The sequence below is a fragment of the Pseudorasbora parva genome, chromosome 1, assembly GCF_024679245.1.
Source record: "Pseudorasbora parva isolate DD20220531a chromosome 1, ASM2467924v1, whole genome shotgun sequence".
Taxonomy (NCBI): Eukaryota; Metazoa; Chordata; class Actinopteri; order Cypriniformes; family Gobionidae; genus Pseudorasbora; species Pseudorasbora parva.
Genome location: NC_090172.1, coordinates 18,461,410 through 18,487,369, shown reverse-complemented (window position 1 = coordinate 18,487,369; position 25,960 = coordinate 18,461,410). Strand labels below are relative to the sequence as shown.

Genomic DNA, 25,960 nt, shown 5'->3' with positions numbered 1-25,960 from the left:
TTAGCATAAGAGATAAGCAGGAAACAAATATAATTGTAGACGCAGGGCTCAGTATGGATTGTGCATAGCAACAACATTTATTTGAAACATCTGAATACATCCAACTGCAACACTATTATATAGCCAATGTCTTTGCTTTAACTGCACAATCTTGATGATTTTCACTTTACAGTAGTATGTAAACTAGGGCCGGTCTTTTGATATTTTGGCCTAAGATGAAATCCATTGTAGTTGGGCTGGGTTTCCAGGCTCACAACCACTTGTGGTGGCTTGGTTTGGAAGTAATTTGTTGTACTTTTTTTATGTAGGGTGAGCCAGGACTTCCAGGATTGCCTGGACTCCCGGGGATTAAGGTAAATGTTGTGTTTTCATACCTAAAACCCCTGGCCCTATCCATCCCCCATATCCAGCAGTTTGTCAGCCAATGTTATGTCTATAGACTCCGTAACAGTTGTTGAAGTGCTACTGAATTGTGTCCATATATCTTTCACCTTAACCTGTATGGCTTCAATTACTTATTGTTTTTGAATGGAATGTGTTTTACATTGGCTTATGCACATGATCAGGATTTATTGATTATGGAATAAATCATTAATGTTTAGCCTTGTATTCATGTAGACTCTTGTCTTGGAGTAAGATTTAACATAAATGATCTCTGATTTATTTCAATTCTAGTTTTATGATTCAATTAAAGCATTTATTTTCACACACAAAAAAATGGTGTGTCATCATTCAGTACACACTTCACCAGAGTTAATGAAAGTAATTTAACCACTTAGTGTTTTGCAATGAAGCTTTCTTTTTGCCTTCTGAACTGAAAATTAAAAGTTGATTCCATATGTATATGTTCCAAACAGAAAATCACTGGAGCGATGGATTTCATAGTTCCATAGTTTGCAATGCAAAGAACGTTTAAACAAGCATGAGCTAATGCTTGTTGCTGTGGTGGTTTGTTTACCTGTATTCTTTTGTACGCCTGCAACCTATTGGCCTTGTAAAAATCCTTCCCATTTTATGTAACCCTGGTTTTACTTAGAGGCTGAAGGCTCTGGATGCTAACATTGGGCTAATGTGGTATTATATATTGTTGTTCAAGGTTTTTTGTCTACAGTGCTCAAGTTTTTTTTTTTATTTACAGTGTAAGTTTAGTTGTGAATACTTTACTGGAGTCCTATGATTGAAAGACAATTCCATGTGTGGCTTCTGTATGCAGGGTGAACCTGGTTATTTTGGACCTCAAGGTGAGCCTGGGCTTCCAGGCCTGCCAGGAACTAAGGTGGGTTTGTAACACCACCAGATGTGATATATCCCAGTTTAATGTTATGGTCATGGTTTGATATTTCATTCAGATATATCCGTAATAGCTCTGCTAAGGACTATAAAGTTAGCAAATGACTACAAAAGTTTGTTCTGTATGAAATCACTATTCCACAATTGTTTATTGATAGAATACTTTAAAGGTGCCCTAGAATAAAAAAAATTGAATTAACCTTGCCATAGTGAAATAATGAGAGTTCAGTACATGGACATCACATACTGTGAGTCTCAAACACCATTGCTTCCTACTTCTTATGTAAATCTTGTGAATCCAAAACACCACGAAAAAAAGTGCTTCTCAACATAAACCCAAACCGTGATGCAAGCGTTGGGGTTCATTTATATGCACACCCACAACATTTGCATCTGTCCAAACATGTTCATTGTTAGACAGAAATGACAGAGCATATCATCAGGTAAACAAGCTGCTCGCATGGACACACTTCATTTTCCAGGCTGTTCAGGAGACGAGTGTACTTTTCTACCCTTCCCACAGATAAAAAATGTCAACAGTCATGGTTGATGTTTATTATAATCGGATACCACAACAATTTAATTCAAGATCGTTAGTTTGTTCGGCCCATTTCAAGCAAGCTTCACTCAGCGTCTTTAACTGAAGAAAGTGGCAACTGTATTTCTGCAAGTAGTAAGTAGCGATTTATCCACTTATTGACTGTTTAAACAATTTCTGATTAAATTGAAAGTTTCTTAGAGAGACAGCACTGTCTAGAATAGATAATGCAAGATGCTTACAGTAACAATAGGAAACTCCAAGTACCATACAAAACTAAATAGTGTGTCTCATGACAAAGGGTAATATTATTTCATATTACAAAATACAACCGTAGATACTTTGCTTACAGATCGTTCACTCGATCCTTCAAGCAAACATCACCTTTTCCACCGTATAATTTAAAACGATAGTCATTTGACAAGTCTATTCATTTTGTAAAAATATAAGTTTATATATATATATATATATATATATATATATATATATATATATATATATATATTTTTTTTTTTTTTTTTTTTTTTTTTTTTTGAGAACTGAAGTATAGTGTTTCCTGTGATATTTTTGCCTATTTGTATTTCAGATTAGGCTACATCACAGTCACTGCGTAGCCTACATTGTGACTATCGTTATATAAACAAGCAATATCGTTGGTGAAAAAAAAACAAGTCTAAAATGTAGGCTGAATGACACTAAGCAGAACATCTCAAATGGAGATTGATAAAATGCAGCTTACTTGTTTATTGGTGTTTTCAGATCATTCGCACGCGAGAGAGAGAGCTCGCGTGCATATGGTTGCCAGATTGGACGTGTTTAGGTAAAAGGATATGATCAATAATATCTGTCTGCAGAGCTGCAGAACCGCAGTTTCACCCCAGCCGCGGTTTTGCCCGCACATGCGCAGTTTCACTACAGCGGTTTCACGGAATGCGGATACGTTTGATTTTTAAATCTTAATTCTATCCTAAAACTATCTATTGATTATTTTTGTTCCTGCTGTTATTTTTTTGCATCAGCTGTCGCTCAGAGGCCTTCAGGCTCCTTTACTGATATAAAAAAAATCTGTCATAAACACTTAAATATTTCTATTACGTTTTTTCCCCAAAAAAACAAACAGCCTGGGCTGCGTTTCCCAAAAGCATCGTAAGCCTAAGTTGATCGTAAAAACGATCGTATGAGTGATGCTAATATTAAGGTCTGTTTCCCAAAAGCATTGTAACTTAAGAAGCACTTGAAAATGATCGTAGATCTACGAGTGCTCTGGAGTAATCGTAAAGCTCTAAGTGTATCGTAAGAAGAGAGAGTTATGAGGTCACCTACAGGACAATCGGCAGATTACACCTGTAACTTTATTCAAGTGCATTGTGATAATACTATATATATTTTTTGTTGTTATTGTTTTATGAGGGCAGGTAACAAACAAAAAAATAAAAATACACATCTGAATTAAATGACAGAAAAAAGAAAAAAGAATAAAATAAGTAATGTAGAAAACATACTTCAAAAACTGCAAAAAATAGAAATAAACTTATATGACTTGCTGACGTGCACGAAGACCAGCCATGTATTGGACAGTCCTCTGCAGTGCCCTCTTCCTTTTGTCAGGCTTGCAAAATTCTGCCATTTATTGCAGACCGCTTTACCCGATCTTTTAACTATTAATTTAACTTATAACTTTTAATTTGGTAGCAATGTCCTCCCAGATGTTTTGTTTCTCTTTGTTTGTATGATGCCCTTTAAATCTGTTGAAAATAATATATTTTCCCGCTCCACCTCCTCTAGAAGGATATTGATTTTGTCTTTTTGATAGGTATCTTTTTTTTCTTTCTTTTTTTTTAGCCATTTTGTCATTGACTCAGCCTGTAGGTAGATGCTTATTTGCTTATAATATATATAAAAGTTGCTTATAATTATTAGGTGAACCGGTCAGAGGAATCGATTCCATATAAGGTTATATTTCAGCACTTCGCAAATGGACAGGGACTTTTAAAGCTACACTGTGTAACTTTTTTAGTTTATTCTTAGCTAAAATCACTTAGTTCTTTCAAAAATATATGTGCTCATTAATGTCAATCAATCAATCAATCAATCAACTTTATTTATATAGCGCTTTTACAATCACGATTGTGTCAAAGCAGCTTCACAGTGTCAAACAGGGTAATATTGCGACAAAATTAGATTTGGCTGTACAGCCGTACTGGAGAAAACAGTGATGTTATCAGCTTATTTTAATTTATCATATAGCGACAATGTTGGCAGATCAGTATTATAGTTTATAGAATTAAATAAGACCTAATTCATATATTTTATTTGTATAATAAGTTGAATAACTTTAATCATATTTTTAGTGTCCCCAACTGAGCAAGCCAAGCCAAAGGCGACAGTGGCAAGGAACCAAAACTCCATCGGGGCATGATGGAGAAAAATAAACCTTGGGAGAAACCAGACTCAGTCGGGGTGCCAGTTCTCCTCTGGCCTATTAACACACCGTGTAAGATTATTATTCTGGCAACCTTACAGGTCGGAAATCATATTAGATCGGATTATTCAAAATTTTCAGGGTATCACGGAAGAGACAGATTTATTTAGGATGGGGCGTCAATTACACAAGAGTATGAATACATGTATATTGAATGTATATTTACTTCTTTCAAGTAATAATGTATTCTCGTAATTTTATAATATACCATTGAAAATACATACGGGTGAGGGTTCGGATGGCAGTAGCCATGTTGCTCCTCCATCTTGAAAGTACATTTGCCAAAGAGGGACATACCCGTAAATTCAAGCTTCGCTTTTCGCGTTTTTACACTCGATGGCACTGTGTCAAATGTGAAGAGAAGGATTGCTTGAGGCTGCTATATGATGATGGAGGATCACTCTTAAGCGCCTTTCACACTGCACGTCGGACCCGCAATATTCCCGGAACATTTGTGTATATTGGAAGTTTTATTGTTGCTTGGCTAATTATATCATGGTGTGCTGTGCATAACACTAGAACGACGTCTTGGATAGTTTTCCTCGTGTCAATGATGAAAAAGTATTGTTTACCTTATAACATAAATCCTTGTTCTATGACGGATAACATGAGATTGATATTTTAATTGCATTATAATTTGTTTGCCTTACGCTAGTGATGTAGTACAATATACAGAATAACGATAGCACTGATAAAAGTTACTTTACTAAAGTTACATTCGTCTGGGAACCTGATAGCTGATGTTAGCAATGAAATGGTAAAAAATAACGAAAACGTAAAACTATTATTCATTTTACATAGATTAATTTGATCATAGATCATTTGGCAAATTAAAAAACTGCAAATTATAATAGTTTTCAAAAGTAACCTCATCACTTGAAGCAACACTCACCGAAGAGGTCGAACTGGAAGCCATGACTAAATCGGCCACCGTAGGAGTTGAAACAAAATCGAAATTGAGAGGAACAGAAACTATTATTCACTGGATGGTCATATACCTTTTCACCACTAGATGGGGGAAAATATCACACAGTGTAGCTTTAAGTAGCACTTAGACCGCGTTCTTGCGCGTTCATGTTAAGTACATTTTTGGGGAAAGCACGTGGAATTGCTGCGAGTGATCGTAACTTTGCTCGTAGAACGCGCTCTTTATAGCTAAGATACATAGTTATTGGGAAACCCGGCCCAGGTATAATAAACACCATGTATTTTCAATGCCTGGTATAAATTTTTTTTTTTTTTTTTTAAATACGACCTTTCGAATATAGACATTTCAAAGGTTTATATAATTATTAAATCATTAGTCTAAAGTCAAGATAACTTATTCCTCAAGTTGATTAATTCTGCCTGGGGTAAATGCAAAAAATCTTGAACACAAATAAAACATACTTTTAAACAGGCTTAAAGTGTAAGCATATTATAAGTTTGTTGGAGATAACCAAGAAACGATTTTAATTTACATTTATTTATTACATTTACAATTTACATTTGAAACATTTCATTATTTTACCAGTTGATCACTAACTAATAACTATACAATCAAACAAGTGCAATTACAATAAATAAATAAATTAAATTGTAGTTGTATTCCCTTCCAGTGCCGTAACATGCATCTCGAAGACCTAACGACGCAGTGCGCATGCGCGGTCAGAACTGCTGTGGTAAAACTGTAGTTGGGGTAAACTGTGGCTCTGTTGCTCTGCAGTCAGACCCTTCTTGATAGGATACGGGTTTCTTTTCACAGAAAAGCTCTTTTTGGGGGATTTATTTACTGAAATCTGGCAACCACACAAACGCGAACTCTTTCTCGTCTGCGGATGATCTGAAAACACCAATAAACAAGTAAGCTGCATTTTATCAATCTCCATTTGAGATGTTCTGCTGAAAGTGTCATTCAGTCGGTCTGTGTTCTTTCAGGATGGTCAGGACTCCCGAGCCGCTTTACTGAACTGTTGTGAGTTGCTGAAATAAGCCAATCAGAGCAGAGCTCAACATTAATATTCATAACCCTTCCAAATAAGGCAAAACAGAGCATTACATCCTAGGGACAATTTATAGGGTTGTAAATGGACCTGTAAAACTGTATCTGGACAATATTTGCCCTAAATAAACCACATACCCTCTATGTAGATATCAGAGAACAATTTAACATATTGTTTCAAATCATTCTAGGGCACCTTTAATTGTAACTATTTGTATAAGTTTTATTTCTCTTTTCTTTTTTCTGATCAGTTAGATTATTAAACTAATATACATATTAAGTTAGTATTTGATTAAAGTTGTGATTTATGTGAAGTGAGGCATCTATGAAGAGAGTCTAGTCAGTGCCTGTCAAGATAGAGCATGTGCTGTCATACTGCCCTCTACAGGACATTTCGAAGAACTCAATAGACACGAAGGAAAGAGTAAAGAATACTCATTTTCCCTGCTTTGTCCAAGACAATATTCAAAGCTGACATGTTTCCCTTTATCGAGGGAACTTGCACTGCGTCATCATGGATGACACATCGGGGAACGCCCTCGGCGTGACACTGCTGAAGTTCATTTAAAAAAGCCCAATCCTGATTGTTGTTGCGTCATGACGTAACGAGTGACGGCATACCCGGAGGTATAAAGGGACGCCGGCACAAGCATAAACAGCTTCCTGCTTTCAGCGGTCGCGCTCTGTGTTCTTGCCTGTCTATTTGGTGTTGTTTGTCCCGTAGGGCTTTAATATTATTAGATTTGACTCTGAAATGGCGAGCGAGCAGTTCTGATGGTGTGTGCCTCCATGTCCTTGATTCATTTCGGGCACGGACACACACCAGCTCTGTGTGCAGTGCCTCGGCGTGCAGCACGCCCGGGCCGCTCTCGAGGGGGCGGCCTGCGGTGAGTGCGATAAGCTAATAAGCTACTGAGGGTGCTGCGCTCGTGGCTGGCGGTCTTTGACGAGGCCGGGCAGCCTCGCGTGCCTCGCGGTTCTGGGCCCGCGGTTGCTGAGGCAGCGCGGCGCCGCAGATCGGGGGGCTTGCAAATTGATCTGTCAGCAGGATTAGGGACTGATGAGGCATCTTCCTCCTCCTCCGACGATTCAGAGATCCTGCCGCCACGTGTGGAAGCCCGCACTGCAGCTACTTCCCACGAGGCGGGGGATCCGGTGCTCAGGCTGTCCGATTCTGAGGAGTTGTTGACGATAAGCATCGAAGCAGGTGCAGTGGGGCAGTCGCCACCCCACTCGCAGGCTATGGAGGAGCTCGTGGAGGTCCTGACTCGCGCTGTGGCCAAACTTAGTTTAGATTGGCCGCAGGAAGAAGTGGACATCCAGCCACCCAATAAGCTGGATGAACGCTTCTTCAAGCGCCGGGTTCAGCCTCCACGCCGGGGTCTGCCTTTTTTTCCTGACCTGCACAATGAGTTGTGCAGGGCATGGGAAAAACCCTTCTCAGCACGCTTGACTAAGCCCCTGTGCTTGATTTTGCCAATGTACTTGGGGCGTCTGAGAAGGGATATGTAGCGCTGCCGAGGGTTGAAGAGGCAGTTGCGGGCCACCTCTCACCCGAGACAGCGGCTTCATTAAAGGCCCCGGCATTGCCCTCGAAACCATGCCGAGAGACATCAAAGCTGGTGGGAAGGGCATATAGTGCGGCTGGTCGCACTGGTGGGTGCCTGCACACTCTCGCGGTTCTGCAGGCCTACCAAGCGGACTTGCTGAACGAGCTCGATGAGGGCGAGGGTCCCTCTCCGGAGGATGTGACTGAGCTGAGGAAAGCCATAGATTTGTCTCTCCGCGTCACTAAGGAGGCGGCCCGTGCTATCTGCCGCTCCATGGCGGGTTTGTTGTGTGCGGAGAGACATCTCTGGCTCAACCTGTCATGGATCAGGGAGAGAGATCACTTTCTCCTTCATTCCCCGGTTTCCCCTTCTGGCCTTTTCGGCGGCGCTGTGAGCACCATCGTCGAGAGGTTTCAGGAGGTGAAAAAGCAGGCGGCCGCCCTCAGCCAGTTTCTCCCTCACCGCTGGGGCTACTCCAGCAAGGCTGCCTCGAGTGGGCAGTCTCAGCCAGCACTGGGCTCCTCGCACCGTGAGGTGCAAAAGCAGAGAAGACTTAGAAGGCTTAGAAGACTTCCTGCGAAAGCGCAGCTTCTTTTGCCAGGCTCCCTCAGGAGGGGCGCGAGAAGCAACGCTCTCGCGGGAAGTCTTCTAAGTCGAAGACCGACCTGAGGGAGGTCATTCAGGCAAAGAAGGCTTCCAAGCGGTCCTACCTGTCAATCAAAAGGGCTCCGGGCCACATCGTTCCCCCGCGTTCATGCGCTACTTCGGCCGTCTCATACAAAATCTGCGGCGAAGCAGCGAATGCGTTCGCACACCGAAAATCTACCTCGACTAGTCCCTGCCGGGTATCCGCTTCAGGGGGTCGGAGGGGAGGTTCGGTTGATACCCCAGGCCAGCCTCGAGAGGCTGGTTCCCTTATCAGAGTATCTCGGCGCATGGTCATGCCTTCCGAATATCTCTGTGTGGGCCCTGCGTACTGTAGAACGGGGCTACAGACTACAGTTCAGAGTCCCTCCCCCGAAATTTGGGGGGGTAGTCTGGACGGTGGTCGGTCCCGAGCAGGTGGGGGTAATGGGGCAGGAAGTACACTCTCTGCTGGTAAAAGGGGCGATAGAAAGGATCCCCCCGCCAGAGAGAGAGTTCGGGTTCTACAGCCGGTACTTCATAGTCCCCAAGAAGGATGGGGGGGTTGCGTCCGATTTTAGATCTCAGACATCTGAATCGATCTCTGAGGAGATACAGGTTCAGGATGCTAACTATTCCCGTCATCGTGAGTCAGATCCAGTTCGAAAACTGGTTCGTCACAATAGATCTAAAGGACGCATACTTCCATATATCCATTCTTCCCAGTCACAGGAAGTTCCTGAGGTTCGCTTTCGGGGGCGAAGCGTACCAATATCGGGTTCTTCTCTTTGGCCTAGCTCTTTCACCTCGCACCTTCACAAAGTGCATGGATGCAGCCCTGGCTCCGCTAAGACTCCAGGGGATCCGTGTACTAAATTATATCGACGACTGGTTGATCATGGCCAGGTCGTACGATATGGCGGTTCAGCATCAAGATGCTGTTCTAGCACATATGAGGTGCTTGGGGCTGAGACTCAATGCGAAGAAAAGCGCGTTGACGCCCTCCTAGAGGATTATGTTCCTGGGGGTAGTATGGGACTCGGTAACGATGCGGGCACACATGTCACCCGCACGTATCGAGACTATACGGGCGGAAGTCTCCAGAATAAGGCTGGGCCACAGCATCACTGTCAAGCAGTTCCAGAGACTGCTGGGTCTTATGGCAGCAGCATCCATTATAATTCTGCTCGGCCTGCTCCACATGAGACCTCTACAATGGTGGCTGAAAACCAAGGGGTTTTCCTCGAAGGGGAATCCTTTCCGTATGATCAGGGTAACGAGCAGATGCCTTCGTTCCCTCATCGTATGGAAGAAACCTTGGTTTCTGTCCCTAGGACTGGTATTGGGAGCACCGTGTTGCCGGAAAACCGTTTCAAGAGATGCATCCCTTACTGGTTGGGGTGCGGTGATGGAAGGCCGTGGGGCGAGAGGTCAGTGGGCAGCTTAGCATGCTTCTTGGCATATCAATTGCCTAGAAATGCTGGCGGTCTGGAAAGCTCTGAGGAGTTTTCTTCCGGACCTCCGTGGCCACTATGTCCTGATACGATCCGACAACACTGCTGTGGTATCGTATCTAAATCATCAGGGGGGTCTGAGATCGCGTCTTCTGTACAGACTGGCGCATCAGGTCTTCCTGTGGTCCCAGGGGAAACTGTCGTCACTCAGGGCAGTTTATATCCTTGGGGACCAGAATCAGGGAGCAGACATCCTGTCGAGGCAGGGGCTGAGGCCCGGGGAGTGGCGTCTCCATCCAGAGGTGGTGAAGACCATATGCGAGAGGTTTGGCCAGGTGGAAGTGGATCTGTTTGCGTCTCGAGAGACGTCCCACTGCCCACTGTGGTTCTCCCTCAGGCATCCGGCTCCATTGGGCCTGGATGCCATGTCACAGACGTGGCCGAGGCTGCGTCTGTACGCATTTCCCCCGATCGCTCTGCTCCCGGGAGTTCTGGAGCGGGTCCGCCGGGAAGGCATTCGCCTGCTTTTGGTAGCACCCCGGTAGCCATCCAGAGTATGGTTCTCCGACATCATAGACCTGCTAGACGGCCTTCCATGGCAGATTCCTCTGAGGAGGGATCTGCTGACTCAGGCAGGGGGCACGATATACCACCCCCAGCCGGAGTTATGGAACCTATGGGTCTGGCCCCTGAGGGGGCAGAGCTCATAGAGGAGGGTTTGTTGGCAGGTGTCGTTGAGACCCTACTCAGCTCCAGGGCTCCTTCCACCAGGAGGCTGTACAACCTGAAGTGGAGGGTATTTTCCACTTGGTGTAGAGACTGTGAGGTAGACCCAGTTAACTGCGCTGTGGCTTCAGTACTGGAGTTTCTCCAAGATCGGATCCACACTTAAGGTGTATGTGGCAGCGATAGGGGCTTTCCACGCACCATTAGGTGAAGGACCTCTGGGGAGGCACCATTTGGTTGAACGGTTCCTCTGAGGAGCGCGGAGGATGAGGCCTGTGGCTCATTCAAGGATTCCAACATGGAATTTGGCAGTGGTTCTTGAAGGGTTGGTTGAGGCCCCCTTCGAGCCGCTGGAGTTGGCTGAGGCCAAGAACCTCACGCTTAAGGTGGCCTTTCTCCTCGCCATCACTTCTCTGAGGAAAGTGGGGGACCTCCAGGCATTGGCAGTCACACCAAATTGTTTGGAGTTTGCCCCAGGCGGAGTGAAGGCCATCTTGTGTCCGACCCCGGGTTACGTACCCGAGGTGCCATCTAATACGGTATGGTCGGTGGTTCACCAGGCATTCCATCCGGCAGATGAGGGCAGGCTTCACCTCCTCTGCCCGGTCCGGGCATTGAGGATTTATCTGGAGAGGTCTGCCCAGTGGAGGAAGTCAGACCAGTTGTTAGTGTGCTTTGGTCCACCCAAGAAAGGGCTGCCTGCGGCAAAACAGACTATTAGTAACTGGATTGTCCAGGCAATAGCCATGATTTATCAGGTGCGCAGCTTGCCTTCACCGATAGCCGTGAGGGCCCACTCTACCATAGGCATGGCCTCTTCAGTAGCCCTCCTTTCGGGAGCTTATTTGCAAGAAATCTGCGAAGCGGCTGGGTGGGCCACTCCGCATACTTTCATTAGACATTACAATCTGCACCTCCCGGCGACGCCAAGTGCCCGGGTGCTCGCCTCCTGAGTATGCACTTCGGTCCATAGCAAGGGGCTCGAAATAGGCGAGGACTAGTGGGTACTCGTTCCCCGATGTGTCATCTACGATGATGCAGTGCGAGTTCCCTCGATAAAGGGAACGTCTCGGGTTATGCATATAACCCATGTTCCCTGAGAGGGAATGAGACACTGCGTCTCGTAGCCCCGTCTATCGACAGAGCACCCTGCTTCATAGCAGTAAGCTGTGTATGCTTGTGCCGGTCCCTTTATACCTCCAGGTATGCCGTCACTCGTTACGTCATGACGCAACACCAATCAGGATTGGGCTTTTTTAAATGAACTTCAGCAGCGTCACGCTGAGGGCGTTCCCCGATGTGTCATCTACGATGACGCAGTGTCTCGTTCCCTCTCAGGGAACATGGGTTATATGCATAACCCGAGACAATTTCTGGTACTTATATTTTAATAAGAATAAACCTCAAAAAATATATAATAGAACCAGCATGTACAAATTCTACTTCTGTATAATTAAGATACAAAAGCATCCACCTTGCAATCTGGTGTTTAGCTGGTCATCTCTTAAACCAGCAGAGCAGACCAGCTTAATCAGACTGAGAGGTCAGTTTGAGCATCTTGGACTCTTTTTTTATAATAGGATAGGTTGTGATAAAGAATATCTGAACACACACAAAAAAAAACTAAACAAAAAACTCACAAAAATCTTGTTGTAGGGAGAGCGGGGAGAACCTGGACCATCTGGCAAGGGTGAACGTGGTGAGACAGGTCCAGCAGGATACAAGGTAAGATGTGCAGTAAATAGCTACTATTGAAATGGTTATCTAATAAGGTGAAAAGCCATTTGTGTAAAGAAATTTCCAGGGAAAAAAAGGGGAAAAAAATCCAGACTGCCTTAGAGATACACTTTTTTATCATCCACAGTGTGCTTATGAACATTTTGAATGAGATTTAGACAAGGGTTAACTTTCTGCCTGTGATCTTTCCACAAACAACAGTACAGGAATTAACTGAGTTTATGCTGTTGGTAAATTCTTGTGCTTTGTGCATGCGTGCATGCTTGCTTCAGTATAAACAAAAAGACACATATGAAACATGAATTCCCACCCCATATCAGATAAAAGCCATTCATTGACTTGACAGGCAATCTGCCTTTCCAGAATTTAAATAAACAGTCTCTTATTAGTACTTTTATTAGTACCTAAAAAAAAAATAAGGCTGGAAATGTAATGTGGTTTAAACCACATTACTACCTGTGTAATTATGAAGGGGGGCTTCAAAAATGAAAAATACTTTTTTTCTCTTTTAGCACCAGTATTTCATCACATTATTGTACTTCCAATAACATGAACAATGATTAATCTGACCACATTCAGATCCATATATATTTTGTCAGGTTGCTTTCAAATGTCTTGTTAAATTATAAATTGTTTTACTTAAAATCTTCAAATAATTGAAGGGAGAGCAGGGGGAACCAGGAGCACCAGGCCTGAAAGGTTCAAAGGTCAGTCTCAGTTACTTTGTAAGTAATGCATTAAGAAGTAAAAATTCAAATTGAAAGCTAAAATCTTAAAAAAGAAACATTTGTTTAATGTCACCATAACAAATGGCAAATATTGTACTGTAATAAATTAATAAATATGATCTCTACCCATATTTTAAAATTACAGGGGGATGCAGGAGACAAAGGTGATATAGGCCCAACAGGATCACAAGTGAGTAATGTCTAAAACAGACTTTTGACAACTCTGACAAGCAAATGTAACACCTATAAATTAGCTTTATTCTGAAATAATTTGATTGCTGTTGGGTATACACTTAATCATTAAAAGAATATACAGAATTGTATATTAGTGCAAAAATCGAAGAAAAAAAAATTTCCCCTCCCATATATGTGCTTGTCATGCTGAATAACTGAATAAAACCAGAAAGGGCAGGCTGTGTTGATTATTGACAAATCCAGGGCATTATGCAATGAATTTGGTAAATACGAGCAGGTCAGTAAATAAGTGACTGAACTTGAACAATAACTGTGATGAAGTTCCTGAAGTAATGTTGTAATGTAAAATGACTGTAAAGCTGTTAAAGGAATGACTATTTCTTGATGGTGTGAAGTTATTAGTTGAAATTTTTACTATTTCAAACAAATAATGTGATTATGCACATTGGTTTGCTTTGATCTAGTCTCGGTTTCTATGTTAATGAGGTTTAAGTAAAGCTTCAAAATGAGATTATTGTCCCAAGTCCGTCTTAGTGCAAACAGTGCTGGCATTTACATTTCCCCACTCAATGAAAATATAATTGTTATTTAGGGGCCACCTGGAGAGAAAGGTGAACAGGGTACAACTGAAATCATCGACTACAATGGAAACATCTCAGAGGCTCTTCAGGTAAGTGGAATCATGTCTTTGATCTTTCATTGGAAATTATTTTAACCCGTATTCAACTGTGTAACACTACATGAATAATCATGTACTTATACATGAATTAATAGTTAACAGTAACATGATTAGTGAAGATAAGAACTAACAATGAACCAATGAAGTTTATCTACTGTAAAAAAATTAAAATTAAAAAAAATGTTGTAAAATAATGGTAATCTACAGGCAGCTGTGGTTGCCAGCAATGTACTGTTAATTTACAGCACTCCACCGTTTATTTACAGCTCTCCTTTTTTACAGTATGTTACCATAATAATACCACAAGGGTGTACGCAGAAAAAATGACATCAACACGGAGTGGGAGGTCATGCGCGTTGGGTGCTCAAGACCACATTTTTTGTGACAGCACGCGCGACTCCGCATCCGAAGATGAACAAGTTCTAGGCGAATCTAGCCAAGCATGACGTCTCATATACACCGCCACCCAGTTTGCACATACAAATTAGGTGCTTATATTTACAAATAAGCCCTTTTAAGTAAAGATCCATGCTTAATCAAAAATAAACATAGTTTTATTGTAGTTTTTCTCCCCCGGTCCTCCTCCGCTGGGCGAAGTTCTCGATGGCGTCGCCGAAAAGGCCGGCCTGGCAGACAGGGGCGTTGAGGAATAGCACTTGTCTGTATCACACATGTCTGCCAGGTTCAGCCACAGGTGGCATTCCTGGATCACCAAGGAGGACATCGCCTGACCCAAGGCGCGTGTGGTGACTTTAGTCACCCTGAGGGCGAGGTGCGTTGCCGTACGCAGTTCCTGCATTACCCCTGGCTCAGAACTACCAGAGGTGGAAAGAGTAACAAAATTGAAGACTTAAAAATTAAGCCTTTCCCCATGGTAGTTTAATTCACAGGACCGGACACCAGTTATTTTGCCAAGAGATTTATTTTATATAATTTTATATCAGACATAGGAGAGAAAGACAATTTTATTGGAAGATGATTTTCATTCCAGCTTTCTCTGTCTTCCTGGACACCCAGTTTGGATTTTATTGGTTGCTCAGACAGAAAAATGAATGACATTACCAGATAAACAAGTTGTTTGCACTATACATCGTGATTTCACGTGGCATAATGTACCCTAGAACATATGCATAGAGAAACTTGTTCATTGTTCAAAATATGTCTTGTGACATGTGTCAAATGCATTGGTAGGTAAACAACATCATGCTACACAATACTTCCTTACATAGAATTACAATCACGTGTATAATTGGAAAACTTATGCTACATATTCCTGTGTTCCAAATGATCTCCTCTCCATGTCTCTCACACTCCTGTGCTCAGACTCATTTGGACTAAATAATAATGATTATACAAATGATAATGAATATTAGTAAAGAATAATAATACTAAAACATAATATTAACTGATTATACATACTAATAATACACAAAACAACACCAAACAGCAAAATTTGGATCTATAAAAATATTCTAAATAAAGTAAAAGTACTGTTACGTCAATGAAATTTTACTTAGGTACAAGTAAAATTACTGTCTAAAAATTTTCTCAAGTAAAAGTAAAAAGTAGCTCATTTAAAATGTACTCAGACTAAAAGTTGCTTAGTTACTTTTTTTATCTCTCCCCAATAGGGTTGTGATAGAATGAGATTTTCACGATATGACAACTATCTCAGAAAACATAAATTAAACAATTATTGTACCTATTATTAAATGATGGTTATTATCACTAGTTAAAATGATATTAAATGAATGAAGATGATTGGTCTTTTTTTTATTTGGTTGAACAAATGCTTTATTATTAACAAACTTAAAACCATTTGTTTATTTTGTTTATTAAAATTTCAATAAAACATGTCTAATAAACTAAATTCAATAAATTATTATGTATTAGATTAACAACTTATTTTGATCATTAATTAGTTAAAATGTTTAAGAATAATAGAGTCCTGTATGTAGTAGACGGAGCAGAGCATTCACAGAGACAGAACAAGCAGATCATATATTCATATAGCAATGTTTTTTGCTTTAATATTCACAGACCATGTCACGATTTGATTTATTTCTTGGCCTACAGCTCTACTTTCGAGTTTTTTGTTCATCCATCAGTTTGCGTGTATTACATGTATAAAGTTAATATTCATGACTGGATTCCGGGATTCCCTCTGCGTCACAGAAATCAATCGGCCTTAAGTTATAAACATACCTTTATCTGCACAGAGGGATGTGTTCCCGAACATGTCAACACTCTTGGCATGGGTTAAGCATCAAGGTGATCTCCCCTCTGGCGCCAGGGCTTGAGATTGCGTGTTTTGACGAGCCTCTGGCCCGAGATCCTCCTCTCCACTCACCACCGTCACCAGCATCACAGTTTTGGCCTCAACCCATTTTTTTATTAGGTTGAGGTGATAAATTTGACGTGTTTAAATTAAATTTAAATTTAAATACATTTTGCCCCGTCCCTATCTGAGCGAATCACCTCATAGTTAAGATCTCCAACTCGCCTTGTGACCTCAAAGGGCCCTTGCCATTTTACGAGTAATTTAGAACTAGAGGTGGGCAGTAAAAGAAGGACTTTATCTCCCAGTGAAAATTGACGAAGCCTAGTTCCTCTGTTATACAACTGTCTCTGTTATACTGTTTGTCTTGCGCCTGTAACATATTCTCTATAGATAGCCACCCCAAAGGGTGGAGTTTTGTTCTCAGGTCCAAGACAAACTGAATTTAATTTTTGCTCACGGATGGTCCGTCCTCCCAAGCCTCTCTGATGAGACATCCAAGGCCCCACGGGGTTGGCAGCCATAGAAGAGCTCAAAGGGGGAAAACCCTGTGGAGGCTTGGGGGACCTCGCAGACAGCGAACAAGAGAGGTTCTAGCCATTTATCCCAATTTTTGGCGTCCTCGTGAACGAACTTCTGAATCATTGTTTTCAATGTGCGATTAAATCTCTCCACCAACCCGTCTGTTTGTGGGTGATAGACGCTGGTGCAAATAGATTTAATGCCTAACAATTCGTACAGTTTGCGGATCGTCCATGACATGAACGCCGTGCCTTGACAGGTGAGAATCTCTTTTGGGATTCCCACCCGGGAGATTAATGAAAACAGCGCACTCGCAACACTTTTTGCCGAAATGTTGCGCAGTGACACTGCTTCTGGGTATCGCATTGCATAATCAACTAGGACTAAAGCAAAGGGATGTCCAAGCGCTGACCGTTCTAATGGCCTTAAAAGGTCCATCCCAATTCGTTCGAAGGGGACCTGCATCAGTAGAAGAGGGCACAATGGTGCTTTTGGATGGGCCGGTGGATTCACCAACTGACATTCACGACAAGACGCACACCACCGGCGTACATTCTCTTGAATGCCCAGCCAGAAGAACCGGGCCATGAGATAGTTTAGTGTTGCCGTTTGTCCCAAATGCCCGGACATTGGATTAAAATGAGCCGCCTGGAAAAAGCATTTCCCAATGGCTTTAATGTACTAATAACTGGGTTGTATTCTGTTTGGTTTGGGCGTCTTGGGTCACCCAATACAACCTGTCTTTTATTAGCGCAAAATAGGGATAGTTGAGCGGTTGTTCAGGATGAAGGAAGTAGCCGTCGAGGGAGCAGACCTGATTAAACGCATTATTGTGCGTCTCATCCTGGGACTTTTCCAAGGGGAAGTCATCGAGCTCTGAAAAAATAGGATTTTCCAGGGCGCTCTGTTCCCCTGGCACAGTGCCCAGAGGTCTCGGCTCCACTTCCCCCTCCACTTCCCTGAGCCACCGCCACCTTCCCGCTCTCTTGTTTCTCCCAAGAGGCACCCGCACACAAATGTCCCAACAATTTATTAAAACTCAGCCAATTGGCACCCAAAATCAGCGGATGCTGGAGGTGCTGGTTACCTGCCACCTCCACACTATGCTTTTGCCCCCGGAATTGAATATCCACGGGCACTAAGGGATATTCCACCACTTCCCCATGTACACACTGTACCTTAACCACACGGCTATTACCCCACGCCTCGGGCTGAATCAGACTTTGATGGATGGAGGTCTGGTTACAACCTGAATCCAACAAACCTGATAAGTACCCCCCTTAATACTCAGGTATTTGGTACAGGCCAGCTTGATCCGGGACAGTGTGCGGCGTGTCGGAGACCCGAACCAGTGTCCCCACCTCCATCACTAGACACTGGTCAATAAAGTGTCCTAGGTCCCCGCAACGCCAACACGCCAGCCCAGGTTTTACCGCGGCCCTAGTGGCTGGCAGTAGGCCTGTAAATTGACGTGGAGAGATGGCGGGCCGGGAAGCCAGCTGCCCGTAGTCCTGTGTTCCTCCCCCTTCCCTCTGCGCCGGCTGGAACGTGGGAGATGGTTCGCCTGATCCACCCCCTCTCCATCTTGGCCAGCCGGGGAAGCAAACCACCTCGAGACCTAGGCAAAGGGACAGCTTTGGAGAGAGAAGGGGAAGGGGAAGGAGGAGAGAGAGAGAGAGAGAAGCCGCTGGTAAGGGCTGGCCGACCCCATGGCACGCCACCATTTTGTCCTCCGCCAGCTAGATGGCCTGGTCAAGCGATGTCGGGTGGTGACACTGGACCCACTGGGCAGTCTTCTTCAGCAGCCTTGCAATAAACTGCTCCAGTGCCACACGGTCGATGATTCCCTCAACGTCACTCCCGTCGGCCATCAGCCACTTGCAGCACGAGTCCCAGAGCTAGTGCGCAAACACGAAGGGCCGGCCGTAATCGTCCAGGGTCAGGGTCCGGAAACGTTGACGGTGTTGTTCTGGGGTCCGGCCGACCCGCTGAAGAATGGCGCGCTTACGTTCATCATAGACCAGGAGATTCTGGACTGGCAGTTGGTGGGCGGCTACCTGAGCCTTTCCGGACAGTAAGGGAAATCGGCCGTCCGCTCGAACAGTTTAATGAAGGCCTCAGGGTCGTCCTCTGGCCCCATTTTGGCGAGGAGAACGACGGTGACCGAGTCGTTGTTCTGTCTCTGGGTAACGGCGCAAATCTCCCAGTCCATCCAGCTCCGGAACAGCTTGCGGTCTTCATGCTGGGCCGGGAGGAGAGCTTCAAAGCGCTTCTGTTGTTCTTCCCTCACGGCCAGCAGATCCTGGTGGTGCTCTTGGTGAAGACCGGCGAGCGATTGGACGATAGTGTTGTAGTACTCGAGATCGGTCTTGGTCTCGAGACCCCTTTTTAAAGGTCTTGGTCTCGTCTTGGTATCGACCGCATTTTTACTCGGTCTAGTCTCGGTCTCGGGCGAAGATGACTCGGGATTTTGTCTCAAGACCGGTCAAGACCACAGCTGAAGGCATACAAAGAGCAGAGAACTCCACCCTGCGCGCACTCTCTCTGTCTTCAAAATAAGCACATAAGCTCTCTCTGATACTTCACATATTAAGCTAAACCAAAAGTTCAGAAAACCGAATCCATGTTGAACGTTGCGCGTTCGGACAACTGTTTTGAAGTACCGCTCGGTGTGAATTGCACTCAAAAACGTTTGACCAGCTAAACAGCTGACATAAATCATACATTAAATAAACAGGAAACAATTTCTATCCAGTTATGAAGTGTTTTCTGTGTGACAAACCTTCCGCGATGTTCTGACAGCCGTGATTCACACACAGTGGGTCTGCTAATGTCCGATTCACGACCAAATGACTCATTTGAACCGAATCATTTTAACGACGGTAATAAGAACTGATCTGTTCAACAATGAACTGAACTAATCAGGTTAATCATTTACTCAGAACACCTCAGAAATGAGAACACAAGTGCGCTTACCCAATTTAGCAAGAGTGGAGAGTAAGATGTATTAGTTTTAACTATCCACGGTATTTCAGCTTATGTATGTTGAATGTGTAGTAAAATAAATAGTCTAAAATCATTTAGTTTAGACTGGAGTGAGGTGAAAACAGAACAAAGTTGTTTGTTAGCTAGCTGATCATTTTATTAAATTGTATATGGCAGAAAATGTGGCTATTTGTTAAATGTTAATGCTATTTCTAATATTGATATGATTATATACCAAACAATTCAACCTTTTGGAACAAAAGAAACATCAAGATAAGAGATCATATATTAAATATGATATATAAACATAAGATAATAAAAAATGATTGTTTCGTTGCATTTAAAAAAAAAATGGTGTGTGTGTAGGTCTGTCAGCCACCACCAAAGACCATTTTTGACCCAGGAAAAACCCTGCACATGTGAGATATTTGTTAAATCAAACTTTAGTTAATCAAAAAATGCAAGTACAGGGTTTCTTTTCCTTGTTTTTGCACAATAAAGCTGCACAATAACATTTTAAAATGGAAATGAAAAATATGTACATATGTAAAATAATTTGCTTAAGCAGCATACTAATGCATATCTGTATGATACATATTCCACCTCCTGTTATTCACATTCATTTAAGACATAATGGACATCAGTTTGGTGTTTGTGTCCACCATAGACTGTAAACAATATGGACACGTCGTCTTCAGTGCCTCCCATTGATGAAAAGTTAAGTGTTATTTGCTTATAGAAGAAAAAGATTAATTCCCACAAAGCTGCAATGCCTTTTGATTGTTTGATCAAAACTTCTCTCATGGTACACTTACACACCCACACATACGAGAGAAGTGCCAATCATATGCATATTCCACATTTTATCATAAGTATGGGGACATGCATTGGTCTCGGTCTTGACTCGGTCTCGGCCCTTCAAAGTCTTGGTCTTGTCTTGGTCTCGGCCCTTCAAAGTCTTGGTCTTGTCTTGGTCTCGGTTTAGGTGGTCTTGACTACAACACTATTGGACGATGTCCGAAAGTGGTGTTTTTGGTGGAGTTTGCATGGCGATGGCAGTCTTCTCCCTTCCCGGGTTTCGGCACCAGTGTGATGAGGTTCATATGATAGGAAGGAAGAAGACAGGGGTCAGCGTGACTGGGACTCGCTCAGTTTGTTCAAAAATATAAACAATATACGCTAGATGGCGTTTCACTCAATAAACACGATATGGATCTCTCCTTTCGCTCTCCTTTTCAGTCACAGGCTTTCAGCTTTCTCAGGCACACGTCAGGCAAAGTCCCAGTCCAATTCTCTCTCCTCTCTCTCTCTCCCCCGGCAGCGGTTTATAAGCAGTCTCTCCATGCCAATTACTGCAATCAGAAACAGGTGTTCCTCATCTGTGCGTGACCTACTTACCCTCCGCTCTGCTCTGCTCTGCTCTGCTCTCTCTCTCCCGCTGCAGACCTCGCAGAACCATGCCCCCTCCGCCACAGTAATATATAATTGGAATGGCACATGATTATTTTGCCATTAGTTAATCAGTCAATCAATCAATCAATCAACTTTATTTATATAGTGCTCTTACAATGGCGATTGTTTCAAAGCAGCTTCACAGTGTTAAACAGGACAATATTGCAACAAAATTTGATTTGGCTAGTTTGATTTGGATAGTTTATAGAATTAAATATAACCTAATTAATACATTTAATTTGTATATTTAGTTGAATAACTTGGATCATAATTTTACCTTTTCCCCAACTGAGTGTCCCCAACTGAGCAAGCCAAGTCAAAGGCGACCAAAACTCCATCAGGGCATGATGGAGAAAAATTAGCCTTGGGAGAAACCAGACTCAGTCGGGGTGCCAGTACTCCTCTGGCCTATTATTAAACAGTGTATAATTATTATTCTGACAACCCTGCAATAAACAGGGATCATAAATCATAGGAATATAGGAATATTCAACATTTTGGGTATCACGCAAGAGATGGATTCATTTAGGATAGCGTGTCGATTACATAAGAATATGAATACTTGAAAGGTCAGAGATCAGATCAGATTATTGTATCGGAAACGGGTTTATTGAGGCTGATGTGCCGGTGAGGAAAATTCAGAGGAGGCACCAAGGGACACAGACTCAGCAGACACTCCAGGATGAGCTGGTCATGTCCAGCTGCAGGTCCACCATCCGATCCGGACACGGCCTGGATCCAGCCGACTGCAGTAAACCTCGGAATAAACAGAGAAACTAACATTATTGTGGATGCCACTCTTTTTATGATGTAATGAGTACATCAGGTGTTATGGGAAGTGTTCCTGGTTCCGGCTGACCTAGATAATGTAGCCTAACAATCAGTCAATTGATTTGAATAATGAAAGTTAAAAATGTTCTATGTATATGCCATAGTAAAGAGATGCGATTTTAGTCTTGATTTAAATTGACAGAGTGTGTCTGCCTCCCGAACAATGCTAGGAAGACTGTTCCAGAGTTTAGGTGCTAAATAGGAAAAGGATCGACCGCCTGCAGTTGATTTAGATATTCTAGGTATTATCAACTGGCCAGAGTTTTGAGACGGCAATAGACGTGATGGAGTATAATGTGTTAAGAGCTTGCTTAAGTACTGGGGAGCTAAACCATTTAGTGATTTGTAAGTAATAAGCTAAATTTTAAAATGTATGCAGTGTTTAATAGGGAGCCAGTGCGGTGTTGACAGAACCGGACTAATATGATCGTACTTCCTGGTTCTAGTAAGAACTCGAGCTGCTGTGTTTTGGACTAGTTGGAGTTTGTTTATTAAGCAAGCAGGGCAACCACCCAGTAGAGCATTACAATAATCTAGCCTTGAGATCATGAACGCATGTACTAACTGTTCAGCATTTTGCATTGAAAGCATGTGCCATAATTTTGATATACTTTTAAGATGGTATAATGCAGTTTTACAGATGCTAGAAACGTGGCTTTAAAATGAAAGATTGGTATCAAAGAGCACACCCAGGCTCCTGACTGACGATGAGGGCTTGACAGAGCAGTCATCAAGTGTTAGACAGTGTTCTTGTTTACTACTTGTGGAGCTTTTCTGTCCAATATTTAAAAATTCAGTTTTTTTCTGAATTAAGTTGCAGGAAATTACTATTCATCCAATTGTTTTATATCAGATATGCATTCCGTTAGTCTTGTGAATTGGTAAGTTTCGTCAGGCCGTGAGGAAATATAGAGCTGAGTATCGTCAGCATAACAATGAAAGCTAACGCCATACTTCCTAATGATATCTCCCAGTGGTAGCAGATACAGGGTGGAAAGCAACTGTCCTAAAACTGAGCCTTGCGGTACTCCATACTGAACTTGTGATCGGTGTGACATCTCTTCATTGCCAATGCAGCTCCACTAATACCAACATAATTTTCGATTCTATTCAAAATAATATTGTGATCGTTAGTTTAGAATGCAGCGCTAAGATCGAGTAACACTAATAGAGAGATACAATCATGATCAGATGATAAGACTAAATCATTTGTAACTCTAATTAGAGCAGTCTTAGTATTATGATACGGTCTAAATCCTGACTGGAAATCCTCACTGTACCGATTCGTATATGGGAAGGAAGGAGGCGGGAACCGGCGAACGTTTCACAACTTTATTCCAAAATAAATACACAAAACGAAAGTAAAACCGCGGGCAGCCCCTCACGGACGACTGCCCAGAAACACACAAAATAAAACGTGGGCAGCCCCTCACGGATGACTGCCCACAAACACATAATAACACGTACAACAAAACATAACATAAATCCAGGCCTGGTCCTCTCTCGTCTTCCGCAGCCCTTGCTCCTCCTTTTATGCTCCCGTCATATGGCCGCGAGACGAGACCGGTGTGCCATGCAGCTGGCACTCGTCAACACTAATCACCGGCCCGCTCTCGCGGTCCCTCGCCCCGCTGCCTGTCACACCACATTCACATATACCATTTCTTTCTAAAAAGGAACATAATTGTGAGGACACAGCCCTCTAGTATTTTTGATAGAAACGGTAGATTTCTATCGGTAGACCCCTCAAGTTGGGTTTTTTAATAAGTCGTTTAATTATAGCCAACTTAAAAGTTTTCAGTACATATCTTAATGTCAAGGATGAATTAATAATATGAAGCAGAGGATCTATGACCTCTGGAAGCATCTCTTTTAATAACCTAGTCAGTATAGGGTCAAACATACATGTTGTTGATTTTGATGATTTAACAAGTTTAGCTAATTCTTCTCCTCCTATAGCAGTGAATGAGTGTAATTTTTTCCTCAGTGACACTACAATGCTCTGTCTAAAGTGATATTGTAGCAGACGGCTGCATAGTTATAATTGTATTCCTAATGTTATCAATCTTACTAGTAAAGAAGTTCTTAAAGTCATTACTGCTGTGTTGTTTACAAACGTCAGCAGTTGAAGCTTTATTTTTTGTTAATGTAGCCACTGTATCAAATAAATATCTAGGGTTGTGTTTGTTTTCTTCTAAAAGAGTTGAGAAATAAGCAGAACCAGCAGTTTTTATGGCCTTTCTGTAGGCAATCATGCTCTCTTTCCACGAATTACGAAAAACCTCCAGTTTTGTTTTCTTCCAGCTGCGCTCAATTTTTCTGGCTGCTGTTTAAAGGGCCCGAGTGTGCTCATTGTACCACGCGGTTGGATTATTTGCTTTAATCTTCTTTAAGCGCCAGGGAGCAACTATGTCTAAAGTGAGAGTCGATAGTTTCTGTTGCAACAACATGTTGTAATGCTGAGGAGATGTAACTGATGAGGAAGATTAGCAATCTTTAGTCGCAGTGGTTATAGTCCTACCATATTTAAAGCGAGGGGATGGCTTTGCAGCCTTAGGTAAATCAAGTATACATGGGTAATGATCTGAGATGTCATCGCTTTGCTGCAGAATTTTAACAGTATCAACAGTTATTCCATGTGACATTATTAGATCTAAAGTATGATTAAGGCGATGAGTGGGTCCCAATACGTGTTGTTTAACTCCAATAGAGTTTAGAATGTCTCTAAATGCCAATCCCAATGCGTCTTTTTCATTGTCTACATGGATATTAAAATCACCAACAATTAGTACTTTATCTGCAGCCAGTATTAACTCTGATACAAAACCAGCAAATTCTTTGATAAAGTCTGTATTGTGCCCTGGTGGCCTGTATACAGTAGCCAACACAAATGTCAAATGGGATTTATCATTTACACTACACAATGTTACATAAAGCACCAAAACTTCAAAGGATTTGTATTTGAAACTAGACTTCTGAGTAGTACTGAAGATATTATTATAAATTACTGCAACAACTCCCCCTTTACCTTTCAGACGTGGCTCGTGTTTATAACAATAATCTTGGGGGGTGCACTCATTTAAAGTAATGTAGTCGTCAGGTGTTAGCCAGTTTTCTGTCAAACACAGCACATCTAGGTTATGCTCTATAATCATATCATTAACAATAAGCGCTTTTGGCAAAAGGGATCGAATATTCAGCAACCCGAGCTTTATCAATTGTTCAGCCATATATTTGTTGGACATCCAATTAAATTTTTACTGTTGAATGGTTTTGATGGGCTTTTTTGTATTTACTAATTCAGGGAACAGACACAGTCTCTATGTGATAATATCTAGGTGAAAGAGTCTCTATGTAGCTGACACATATCCGTCTAATCAAACATATAGACGTTTGTTTTTGGTGTGACACTCATTAGTGGCAAACTCAGTGCTCTTGGCACATTAGTTGTGTTACTACGGTAGTGTTGGCATTTTAATCTTATTAGATGTACAGGTCCTTCTCAAAAAATGTGCATATTGTGATAAAGTTCATTATTTTCCATAATGTAATAATACAAATAAAACTTTTATATATTTTAGATTCATTACACACCAACTGAAATATTTTAGGTCTTTTATTGTTTTTATACTGATGTATTAGGCATACAGCTCATGAAAACCCAAAATTCCTATCTCAAAAAATAAGCATATCATGAAAAGGTTCTCTAAACGAGCTATTAACCTAATCATCTGAATCAATGCATTAACTCTAAACACCTGCAAAAGATTCCTGAGGCTTTTAAAAACTCCCAGCCTGGTTCATTACTCAAAACCGCAATCATGGGTTAGACTGCCGACCTGACTGCTGTCCAGAAGGCCATCATTGACACCCTCAAGCGAGAGGGTAAGACAGAAAGACATTTCTGA

General features: G+C 42.3%; 1 protein-coding gene across 1 annotated transcript in view; it reads left to right on the top strand.

Moving 5' to 3' along the window:
* LOC137058526 (collagen alpha-1(XXV) chain) overlaps nucleotides 1-25,960 on the top strand; it is an 800,473-nt gene that overhangs the window by 654,193 nt on the left and 120,320 nt on the right. The window contains exons 16-21 of the mRNA XM_067431845.1: nucleotides 309-353; nucleotides 1,214-1,276; nucleotides 12,302-12,370; nucleotides 13,045-13,089; nucleotides 13,256-13,300; nucleotides 13,898-13,975. Of these exons, the coding sequence (XP_067287946.1) occupies nucleotides 309-353; nucleotides 1,214-1,276; nucleotides 12,302-12,370; nucleotides 13,045-13,089; nucleotides 13,256-13,300; nucleotides 13,898-13,975 (345 nt within the window). The remainder of the gene's footprint in view (nucleotides 1-308; nucleotides 354-1,213; nucleotides 1,277-12,301; nucleotides 12,371-13,044; nucleotides 13,090-13,255; nucleotides 13,301-13,897; nucleotides 13,976-25,960) is intronic.